We start from the raw sequence: 12,468 nt of genomic DNA on the forward strand, positions 1-12,468 counted from the left end.
ATTCCCATCTATTCCTGATAACCTTTCCCCTTCTTAGCAAGAATTTATCCATTAACACATTAAAAATATTTAAAGACTCTGTTTCGCTGCCACAAAAGAGAGTCCCAAAGATACACTGAGGGAAAAAAATGACCTATCTTAACATTTGATGGCAGCCCTTTATTTTTAAACATTACCCCAACTTCTATATTCCTCTCCATATCTACACTGTCAAGATCCCGAAGGTTCTTATATATTCCAATCAAATTTCCCCTTACTTCTTCAAATACTAAGCAAATAGCCTGACTAATCTTTCCTCATGAGACAAACTCATTCTAGGTGTAAGTCTGGTAAAACACCTTTGAATTGTTTCCCGCACATTTACATTCTTCCTTTATTGAATTGAACTGAATTGAATAAGCTTTATTGTCACGTGCACTCGAGTGCAGTGAAAAGTTTGCCATGTTGCCGCTAATGGTGCCATCTCAGGTACAAGAAACCTAGATACAGATAATTATGTATTTGATACAAGACTGAAAGAATAATAAATAAAAAGATCAGCATTGCTTTCACCCTATCATGAATAATCTTACTTAATACATTAAAAATACTCTTAGATCCACTCTTCTCTCTCTCAAACTGAATGTAAAATTTTATCACATTTTGTTCATTCACTGGTTACTGCAAAGGCTATAGGCCCTGACAACATTGCAGTAATAATACTGAAGACCTGTACTCCAGAACTTGCCACTCCCCTATGCAAACTCTTTCAATAGAGTTACAACTCTTGCATCTACCTGACAATGTTGAACATTGCCCAGGAATGTCCTGTACGTAAAAATCAGGATCAATCCAACCCAGCCATCAGTCTATTGTTGATCATTAGTAAAGTTTTTCACACAGAGGGTGGTACGTGTATGGAATGAACTGCCAGAGGAAGTGGTGGAGACTGGTACAATTGCAACATTTAAAAGATATTTGGATGGGTATATGAATAGGAAGGGTTTGGAGGGATATGGATTGGGTGCTAGCAGGTGGGACTAGATTGGATTGGGATATCTGGTCGGCATGGACGGATTGGACCAAAGGGTCTGTTTCCATGCTGTACATCTCTATGACTCTATGTGGTGGAAGGTGCATCAATCGCACCATCAAGTAGCACCTGCTCAGCAATAAATTGCTCAGTGAAACCTCAACTGTACTTGCCATGTAAAAACAATTGCTGCAAAAACAGGTCAGAAGCTAGGAATTCTGCAGCAGGTAATTCACCTTCTGACTCTGGAAAGCCTGTCCACCATCTACAAGGCATAAGTCAGGAATGTGATAAAATATTCCCAACTTGCCTGGATGGGTGTAGCTCCAACAACACTCATGAAGGCTGACACCCAACTGAGACAAAGCAGCTCATTTATTTGGCACTTCAGCTACAAGCATCCACTCCCTCCACCATTGATGTTCAATCGCAGCGGTGCGTGCGATCTACAAGATGCACTGCAGAAATTCACCAAAGGTCCTCAGACAGCACCTTCCAAACCAACGACCATTTCCATATAGAAGGTAATAGGCAGCAAATACATGGGAACACCATTACCTTCAAATTATTCTCCAGGTCAGTCACCATCCTGACTTGGAAATATACCACTGATTCTTCACTGTTGCCGGGTCGACATCCTAGAATTCCCTCTCTAAGGACATTGTGGGTCAACCCACAGCAGGTGATTACAGTGATTCAAGAAGGTAGCTCACCACCACCTTATCAAGAGCAACTAGGAATTGACAGTAAACACTAACCAGCCAAACAATGTCCACATCCCACAAGTAAACTTTTCAAAAATCACTATGTGGTTATTAATTAATCCTATTTTGTTGCACTAAGTGTTGTATAGCCTTCTCTTGCGGTGGCTCTGGAACATGCTATTCTAATAAATAATTCCAAAAATATTGTTTGAGCTCCACATGCTGGCTACTTCTGCCCACCTGACTTTTCTAGACTGTACATAGATTAAATTTCCCATCACGTTGCAGCCCGTTATGAAGAACAGTTGGATAAACTGGGGTTAATCTCCTTCAAAAAGAGAAGGCTGAGGGAGATTTGATGCGATCTACAGGTTGTTAGAGCCTGGATAGAGTGGATGGAAGGGCCCAATTCATTTAACAGAGATGTCAGTGACTGGAGGAGATAGTTTAAAGTGCTTGGTTGAAGAGGGCCTGATTTAAAGTGATTAGGAGAAGGATTAAGGGGGATGTGAGGAAAACCTGTTTCACCCAAAAGGTGGTAGGGGTGTGAAAAATATGTAGAGACAAAAGCCCTTAACTCATTTAAAACCCTTAACTAATTTATATAGGATCATCTGAAAGTTGTCAATTAGTACTCTATTAGTTACAGACCGAGTGTTGGAAAACGTGATGAGACTGGGTGGCTCATTTTCAGAGGCAATCGCAGAGTGGCCTTCTGCTTTGCTGTAAGTTTGTCTACATTGTTAAAATCTTTTAAAAAATACCTGAAAAGGAGAAACGTTCAGGGATGTGGAGGGGATGGGGAGTGGCAGTGTTTAAGTTGTTTATCAGCAGCAGGAACACAATGGGTCGTACAACCTTCTGCGCTGGAATGATTCTTTGTCTTTATTTTTCTGAGTCCAAATGGCTTGCAGAGGACGTTTCAGGTGGTGTAGTTACCATACATCTTTACCCATGTTATTCTGGCTGATAATAGTCATAGGTTTGGAGGAGTTACTGAAGAGGATGTTCTGACTGAGGTTGGAAGTGCACCGACATTTTTCTAGTCACACTCCTCCACTGCTCATCATAAATTTTACATTTCGCTAGAATGATGAAATGGCCAATTACACTGGTCTCAGACTGTACCTGACTTCGTACTAAAAACAATCTTTTTTTTTGTCAAAGAGTATTTGGTTATTACAAAATAAAACATAAACAAATATGCAAAGATTATAAACAAAAAAAGGTTTAGGCTGTGCAAAGCAAAATATGATTTATTTTCTAACATACCAATTATAACATGAGGCAATACGGGTAAGAGGCAAACTATGGTGAAACATATCATATAACAAATGCAATTAAGATCCCACGGATTTCTCAGGAACCCACCCTCAGACTCTGCTCCCTCAATTGGTGAGGTTTGGGTCATTAAATCTCTTTAAAATTTCACATGAGATTCCAGTTCTTCACAATTGACAAGCTGGCCTTGAAATCTCCTCAAAGATCCCTCCATCATGTACTGCTTCAATGAGGCTCAGTCTGGTGGTTCACCATTTTTTCCTGGCACAATACTCCTCTAAATGCTTTGAAACTGCACTCCATCAATTATTAGCAAGCATGTTTACTATCTATTCACACACAGCAAATTTCACCAAACCCGTACTGCCTAAGGGTTTGATTCTGAGCTCTGATCTGGCTTAGTTGCACAAAACAAGGGCTTTCAACCCTTGCCCTCTATTACATTGTACTGTTGGTGGCACACAGCTCCAACACTTAGCTGCTAACACTAGTTTTTAAGAACAGCTCTTTTCTGCTTGGAGCTTGCTTCTGTCTTCATCTGTTTTCTTCACCAGCTAACCATAATTCCAGAAATGCTCTTTAATGACTGTGCTGAGTTAAATATTGGAAACCTAACAACCAGATTTTGATCACATTCCTAGGCAGTGTTAAATGTAACTAATACTTTAGAACAGTTAAATGTAACAATTAGCAATGGAATTCGAATGTAACAATCCATTCAGATTATTGGCTTCTGAATGTCACAATATTCATCAAATGCCGGTTCCTGGATCAAACTAATACAGCAAAAAAGGAATGCATGGCACCTCAGCCTCTGTTCGGAAGAAGGGAAGCTACACCACACTGAAGCTTTCTTTATATTTGCTTTGAAAATACAAGTTTTTGTCATAAACCTCTAACAAACAACTTATTACTGACTATAGATACTTGCATGTATCATATTGACAAAACTTTAAAACTTCAATTCCAACAAAAGTGACAAATAGGATTACAGGGTTTAAACTTCATTGCAATAACGTACGTCACCATTAGCATTTTCTCTTACACTCTCCTCCATTTAACTCTTCACCGAATATTCCAGTTAAGTCCACAGCCCAATATCACTCCTTTTGCCAGCTCTGATGCAACTGTTTCTTTCAGTTCTTTTTCCAAATTCAAATGCAGTAACTTCTCAACTGCAAGGTCGAATTGCTTCTTTATGTGCTAATAATTCATCTCTTCCAATCAAAATCCTCTCTGGTTCTTTCAAGAATGTTATTGAGATGCTATTTTTTATGTTGAAGTGGGAGTATTTTTGTAATCCTGCTGGCTTTGATTTCTGATCACTAAGAACTTTCACCTTCTTCTGACCCCTGTTCTCATGAACCAGAATAGTGAGTTGAGTGCAGACTAAAACCATGGCTAATGACCTATTGAAGCTTCATCACTAGCAGAGCAATAAAAATTATCCAAACTTATCTTACTCTTTCCAAACAATGACAAAGTTCTTTCATTCTAGAACTTCACTTTATGCTCCAAACATTTTAGTCTACCACATAACTCATGAACTATAGGTATTGTCAAATCAACGTGTTCAGAGATGGTAGGACACACGTTTGCAGTAGGTGAGACTTGAACCCAAGCCTCCTAGCTCCAAAACAAAAACAGAAATTGTTGGAAAAACTCTGCAGGTCTGGCAGCATCTGTCAGGAGAGTCTGAGGAAGGGTCACTCGACCTGAAACGTTAACTCTGATTTCTTTCCACAGATGCTGCCAGACCTGCTGAGTTTTTCCAGCAATTTCTGTTTTTGTTTCTGATATATAACATCTGCAGTTCTTTTGGTTTTCTCCTAGCTCAGAAGTTAGGACATTACCACTGTGTCACAAGAACATTTAAGAATGAAGAGTTGTCATGAAAACCAACGACATTGGCCAACACAGAGATTGAAACTGTGACCCTGGTGGTACATGGTGGTAATAATACCAACAAAGCTAACCATCCACAAACTCATGAACTCTGTCCTTTCAATCCTCTTCAGGTTTTTCAGTACTTGTCTCCTTTGTTGAGAGAAACTTTCTCTCAATGGGTTATTTGGTTTATGATGGAAAGCATGTATTTCTGAGTGACAACAAGTTTCAAAATTATCTTCCTTAATCAGTTTGTCCAAACAGACTTTGTCATTTAATTGTGTGTATGAATCAAGACATCAGGGAGGTTTAGCCCTCTTTAGCAGCTCTTAAAATCTAAATCTTGCTTTCCACACTGCACATCTCACCTTTCTTGTCTTCCAGATCACGTATTGGTGTTTTTTTTATTGAACCTTTCACATTGAAGCTTCAGTAGTTCATTAGTCACGGTTTTTAATTCTACACTCAACCAACTGTTCTGGTTCAAAACATTTCTTACAATACTTCATAGAGACTTCTGATACTTGAAGCTTATTAAGTTTAACTGAGAATCTATCAATTGAATTTGCTTCCACAATTTCATCACAGACACTTGAAGTCCCTATTCAGTTGTTTTACTGCCTGTGAGTAATGGTCAAGTGTTCCCACCAGTTCACATTTTTTTCCTTTGATCAATTTTTCAAATTTGTCTTTCATGTGAGAAAGTTAATTCTCCACATTGATCAGTTTTTCCTTTAATTGCTCATTAACAACAATAAGCTTCTCATGTTTAGCCACAGTAATTCTGAGGAGTTTGGCAAGATCAGCACGATCAATAAACTGCCGCAACCCAGTCACTGCTATAGTATCAACCTACACTGGCCAAATACAAAATTCACCCTTTCAATATGTGAACTAAGAACAATTGTGAGATTGTGTGCAAATGCTAGGACTGAACTAAAAGTGGGAGTTTAAGCAAGTCAGGGAGGGAGGTATTTCTGTGTCTTGTTCTAGCCATTTTTGCAAGGTGTTGGTTTGTAGTTGAGGTGCCGCTGATTAGACCTAAGAGAGGTCAAGGTGAAGACTGGGCTTTGTTGAGGAGGGTGAGCAACGACAAGCTAAGGGCAAGACCTTCTTTTTCCCCTAAGTAAGCGAGTTGTTAAAGGGGCAGACATGGCAGACAGTGGAGGGGTATGCTTCTCCTGTCAGATGTGGTCCAGTGTCACTGTTGGCTCCGTCTGCAGGAAGTGTGTACAGCTACAGCTCCTCTCAGACCACATGGATTGGTTGGAGCAGAAGTTGGACAAACTGAGTGTACAGAAGGCAGAGAGTGTGATGGATAGTAGCTTCAGGGAGGCGGTCACACCGCAGGTATAGTCAGGTAGATGGGTGACTGACAGGAAAGGTAGGCAGCTAGTGCAGGAGTCACCTGTGGCTATCCCCCTCTCAAACAAGTATACCATTGGATACTGTTGGGGCCTAGCCTCTCAGGGGAAAATAGCAGCAGGAGTCAGGTCTATGGCACCTTGACTGGCTCTGCTGTAAAACAGAGTATTGCAAAGACCAACCGAGCAATTATGATAGGGGACTCTGTAATCAGGGACACACACAGCCATTGCTGGAGCTGCGAGCAAGATTCCAGGATGATGCATTTCCTCCCTTGTACCATGGTCAAGGATGTCTCAGAGCTGTTGCAGCAATTTCTCAAAGGGGAGCACAAGTAGCCAGTTGTACACATTGATACCAACGACAAAGATAGAAAAAGGGATGATGTCCTGCAGTGTGAATATGGGGAGTTAGGCAGGCAGTTAAAAAGCAGGAGCTCAAGGTAGCAATCTCTGGATTACTCCCAGTGCCACATGCTAGTGAGGGTAGAAATAGGATAGGGTAGATGAATGTATGGCTGAGGAACTGGTGTTGGGGACAGGGATTCAGACTTTTAGATCATTGGGATATTTTCTGGGGCAGAAGTGACCTGTAGAAGAGGGATCCTGCAACCACACGGGATAAAAATGGATTTCAACAGCTTCCTCATTTCTCCTCCCCCACATTATCCCAGTCCCAAGCCTCCAACTCGGCACCACCCTCCTGACCTGTCCATCACTCCCCCCCTTGGGCCCTATCACCTTCTCCCTCACCTTCCCGCCCTACTTCCCATTTATCTTTCAGCCCCGACCCATAAGGCTCATTCCTGATGAAGGGCTTATGCCCGAAACATTGATTCTCCTGATCTTTGGATGCTGCCTGACCTGCTGTGCTTTTCCAGCACCACACTCTTGACTCTGCATTGATTTCAAAGCAGGAGGCCTGACAGATAAGGCAGATGAGCTCAGGGCTTGGATGGGAACATGAGACTAGGATATCATAGCTATTACAGAAACATGGCTAAGGGAGGGACAGGACTGGCAGCTCAATGTTCTGGGGTACAGATGCTACGGGAAAGATAGAAAGGGAGTCAAGTACATAATCATTTTGATTAGAGAAAACATCACAGCAGTATTTAGAGAGGATATTCCTGGGGAATTGTCCAGTGAAGCTATATGGGGGGAGATGAGAAATAAACTTAGGGTGATCACCTTGATGGGATTGTACTACAAGACCCTCAATAGTGAGAAATTGAGGACCAAATATGTAGGGAGATCGCAGCTAATTATAAGAATAATAGGATTGTAATGGTAGGAGATTTTTACCTTCTGAACATAGACTGGGACTGTCATATTGTTAAGGGCTTTGATGAGCAGAAATTTGTTAAGTGTGTTCAAGAAAAAATTCTCAATAAATAAGCCCCTGTAGAGAAGGGGAAAACTCAACCTCCTCTTGGGAAATAAGACAGAGGCAAGTGACTGAGATGTTGACTGAGAGGCAAGTGATTAGAACAAGGCCAATTTTGATGGTATTTGACAGAAACCTTTCAAAAGTAGGTTGAGGGATGTCTGCCAAGTGGGAGACTTTCAAAAGTGAGATAACGAGAATTCTAGGCCAGCATGTTCCTGTTGGAGTGAAGGGGAAGGCTGACAGGAGTAGGGAACACTGGATGATAAGAGATGTTGTGGCTCTGGTCAAGAAAACACAGGCATATGTCAAGTGTAGACAGCTGGGATCAAGTGAATTCCTTGAGGAGTATGGGCAGTGTAGCACTACACTTAAGAGGAAAATCAGGAGGGAAAATGGGGACATTAGATAGTTTTGGCAGATAAGATTAAGGAGAATCCAAAGAGACTCTACAAGTATATTTAGGGCAAAAGAGTAACTAGTACCGCTTAATGATCAACAAGGCCATCTATGTGTGCACACAGGAGATGAGTGAGATCCTAACCTAATATTTCACACCTGTATTTACTGTGGAGAAAAATATGGAAGCTAGGGAACTCTGGGAAATAAAGTGTTATCTTGAAAACAGTTCATGTTACAGAAGAGGTGGTGCTGGATGTCTAAAATACATAAAAGTAGATAAATCCCCAGAACCTGACCAGGTGTATCCCAGCACACTGTAGGAAGCTAGGGAAGAAATTGCAAGCCCGCTAGCAAAGATATTTGCATCTTCAACAGCCATAGGTGAGGTTCCAGAAGACTGAAGGTTGTGCCCTTATGCAAGAAAGGGTGTAAGAAAAAGCCAGGGAATTACAGGCTGGTGATCCTTACATCAGTGGTGGGTAACTTGTTGGAGGGGATTCTGAGAGAAAATATCTTCATGCATTTGCACATGAAATAGTTTAGTTGAGGAAAGCTGGTCAGCATAAATGAATTGGGCCGAAGGGCCTGTTTCCATGCTTTATGACTCCATGACTCTAATTCCTACAGCGACAAATGTTTACCAAGTCACTTTGTAACTGTACAAAGAGTAATATCTTCAAAATCAATAATAGTCTTGAATAACTTCAAGAATTATTTTCTTTACTTCCTTATCTATGCTGTCAACTTTAAGCAGCAGCATCCAAATGTGAATTAGGCTGTTTTACCCTTTCAAGCAGTTTGTACACCTGATCTGGCTGCTTCAAGGGGTTTCATGTTTTCTACATGTAAGCCTCAGGGTCAGTTCATAAGCAGCGAGAGTTGCCTTTTTAGCTCTCCCATAAACTGGTGAAGACATAGCTTTGAGCTTTGAGCTTTGTCAGTCTGTCTGCTCTGCATGAGCAGAGTCCACCTTTCTGCTAATTACGTGGTGTAATTTAAAAAAACCCTCAACATCCCTTTCTTCCAATTTTGGGATTGCAGGGACAATTTCAAAACAGCTCCAGATTAGTATCTTTGCTGAGTTCATAGAAGACAATAGCAATTTATTGTCACGTGAATTTTTACAAAAAATACTGTAAAAAGTGTTATTTGTCTTACCATAGCACCTAAAATAATGATAAATCATAAATAATGAGTAAACTTAAGTAAACATTCAGCACAGTTCGATTAATGGCACTTTGGTACACTAGAAAACTGAGCCGAAATCACCAAGGCACGGTGAGACAGGACGACCAGGCTGGGCTGTTGGAAGACCCGGAAACTGCTGAAGTAAACCTTCACACTGGGACAAGATCCATCATCGCCTTTCCTGGAGAAGACTGCCACACCGGGAGATCACCCTGCCAGTCTCTAGGAAGCCAACTCATTGCTGATCCTGGGCCAAGAGAAGATACTTTCTGCTAAAGTTGTTAAAAGAAGTCAAGGTACCATGATAAATGCAAACTTTGTTTTTAAAATCGTGATTAAAAAATAACGCAGTTGGAATAGATGGGCCGAGGAACCCACATGTTGCTCTGCTTATAAAAAAAAATCAGGAATCTTCCCTTCATCATTCAAAGTTTTTCTTTAATTGAAATGCCTTTTCCTCACTCCCTTCTGCCTCCTTCCTCTTTTTAGGATTTTGAAATGTCCTTTCTCAGTCCCTTTCCCTCTCACGTGTTTCCTAATGTGACCCTTTGAAATTCTAGCTCTAGCCCTTTTCATTCTTACTGATTCTTTGCTCCTGCTACCTTGTCTACTTCTAGTTCTACACGTCCCTCAGATTTTCCCAATTCAATAGCAGATTGTTGGCCATTTGTTGTCTCTTGGCATTTGATCTAAATTCAACTGTCAGGAAATACTTTTCACAGTCAGTGGAAATTGTCTTTAAACTATTAACGTTTATCCCAATCTGCTATAAAAACACTTACGTTTCAAAACAGTACATTACAGTTATACATCACTATATATCGAATCATAGAATCCCTACAGTGTGGAAACAGGCCGTTCAGCCCAACAAATCCTCACTGACCCCCCGAAGAGCAACCCACCCAGACCCATTCCCCTATCCTATACTTACCCCGATTAATGCACCACACCGGCACATCCCTGAATACTATGGGACAATTTAGCATGGCCAGTTCACCATAACTTGCACATTTTTAGACTGTGGGAGATGATAGGAAATCTATGCCAGTACTTTCATGATTTATTGATCCCAGCTCCAATTATGTATTTTTCTTTTACACAACAGATTCAACGCTAGAACTAGTCCCCAAATATTTGTTCTAACTGAGATTGGAGGGTCCTCAGTAATTACACTCCTCCGCTGAGCATGACAGTGGTAGAGCCCATTATGAAAGCCATGTCGACTGCATTTGGTTTAGTATCAGAAACAATTGAGCCAGGTTTCTTTGGTTTACAAAGAATAACTGATTTATTACAAAATAAAGCTTACCAAAAATGCAGATTATCAAAAAGGTTAAGAACATGTAAGGACAGAAATAACACAACACAAAAGGGGACCATTTGGCCCCTCTTGTCTATGCTGATCCAAAGACACCTAGCTGCCCTTTCTAATCCTACCTTCCTGCACACAACTTATGCTTCAGCAGTTGAAACTTTATTGCTGGAACAGCACAGCAGGTCAGGCAGCATCCAGGGAACAGGAGATTCGACGTTTCGGGCACAGGCCCTTCTTCAGGAATGACATTCCTGAAGAAGGGCCTGTGCCCGAAACGTCGAATCTCCTGTTCCCTGGATGCTGCCTGACCTGCTGTGCTGTTCCAGCAATAAAGTTTCAACTTTGATCTCCAGCATCTGCAGACCTCACTTTCTCCTCGAAGATTATGCTTCAGCAGCCCAAACCTGACAATGAGGTAATAATGGGTAACTGCCAAACCATGGTTGAATACCTCAGAAAACACATGTGGGGTGGGTGAAATTTTGTATTGAGAATGCTAATTTATTTCATAAATTGTAATAACTAGATGACATGGAGTTCCTGCAAGCAACCAATTAAACACTGTCAGTCTTTGGGGATATGCATGAAGTCTTGTGATACAAGACCCCTACCTCTCAATACTGACCTGCTATGAAGCTTTGTGACATGCCAATGTTAATATCTCCTCCAAAACAGAAGCAACTGAACAAGTTCAGGGTCTACTGCCTGCATCAAAGTTTCTTATTCATTCAACAAGCCAATCAGACTCATAGAGCAAAAATACTATTCACATGACATGTATTTTTCAACTGATTGAGAGAAATATTGGTAGTTCCTCATTGAAATTACTAATTAAAAATGATTTCTGCGCCCATTATACACTGTCATAGGGTCACGATGATCAGAAAAAAAAGGGCTCTTTGTGAAGTTTAATACCTTGAAATAAAAAAAAAGGGAAGCCCACTTTAGATACAGGGATGCAATTCTAAAGTGAAAGCTGGTCGTTGGAGGGGGATGCAGGATCTGCAGTGATGCATGGGGTTGCAATGTTCTGACCTGTCTCTGAGTATTGTGTGTGTATAAGAGAGAGTCGGCTGTGCGGCAGGAGTTGCATTGCTGTGCAGTTTGTAGCGATCCTATCTCGGGTCTCAGGATCAGCTGCCAGTTGGCCAACCTGCGTCTGTCTCACTCGGTGTCTGAGGGAGGGAGGAGAGCAGAGCAGAGCAGAGCAGAGCTGCAGTGGCTGGATGTTCACTTGGAGCTCATTCCACACACTCGGCTTCAGGGGAGGCAGGCTATCGGCTCTGGATGTGGTTGATGCTGCTGTGCTGTACCTGGAGGGACGATCGGATGGGAGAGGAGGAGGGTGGGTTGTACCAGACACTGCAGTTATTAACACTGCAACACTTCTACCTGGTTTTAATTAAGAACTTCACTGTCCTGAGGTCGATTCAATTGCATGTTATCGTTCGAGCTGGTTGAGAGCTGCATTTTATTGTACTCCGCCAAGTTCATGCTGTTTGTATTTCTTTCTGGCTGCATGCTTTAGTGGGCTGTATACTGTATTGTCTGGCTGCAGGTCGCAGGCCTTGCTGGGCTGTATTCGCTTGTATTGTGCTTTGTGTGCTATCTCTGCTTGATGCTGGTCTGGGCCTAGTTGTATTGAGTTATACTGCACAGTGTGTGTCACAGGTCTGTCTGTCTGTCTGGCTGTAGCCAAGGTGGGCTCTATATTGGGTTGTGTGAAGTTACTGAAGTGTGTGTTAATATTCTGTTTTGGGTTGCAGGAGGATGTTTGCCGTGCTGTGCAGGATGTGGGCGCTCTATCTATGATGGTCAGTATCTCCAGGCTCTCAATACAGACTGGCACAATGCCTGCTTTAGGTAAGCATCCAGGTTCCCTGAGTGTGTGATTGTGTAAACTCTGTCTGTATCCTTGGACACATCAA

The 12,468-nt window shown here is 41.6% G+C and overlaps 1 protein-coding gene across 1 annotated transcript in view; it reads left to right on the forward strand.

Moving 5' to 3' along the window:
* Positions 1 to 11,494: 11,494 nt before the first annotated feature.
* limk1a (LIM domain kinase 1a) overlaps positions 11,495 to 12,468 on the forward strand; it is a 67,771-nt gene continuing 66,797 nt past the window's right edge. Inside the window, exons 1-2 of the mRNA XM_043718681.1 lie at positions 11,495 to 11,885; positions 12,307 to 12,403. Of these exons, the coding sequence (XP_043574616.1) occupies positions 11,828 to 11,885; positions 12,307 to 12,403 (155 nt within the window). The 5' untranslated portion in view covers positions 11,495 to 11,827. The remainder of the gene's footprint in view (positions 11,886 to 12,306; positions 12,404 to 12,468) is intronic.

The sequence above is a fragment of the Chiloscyllium plagiosum genome, chromosome 28 (genome assembly GCF_004010195.1).
Source record: "Chiloscyllium plagiosum isolate BGI_BamShark_2017 chromosome 28, ASM401019v2, whole genome shotgun sequence".
In the NCBI taxonomy this organism is placed as follows: Eukaryota; Metazoa; Chordata; class Chondrichthyes; order Orectolobiformes; family Hemiscylliidae; genus Chiloscyllium; species Chiloscyllium plagiosum.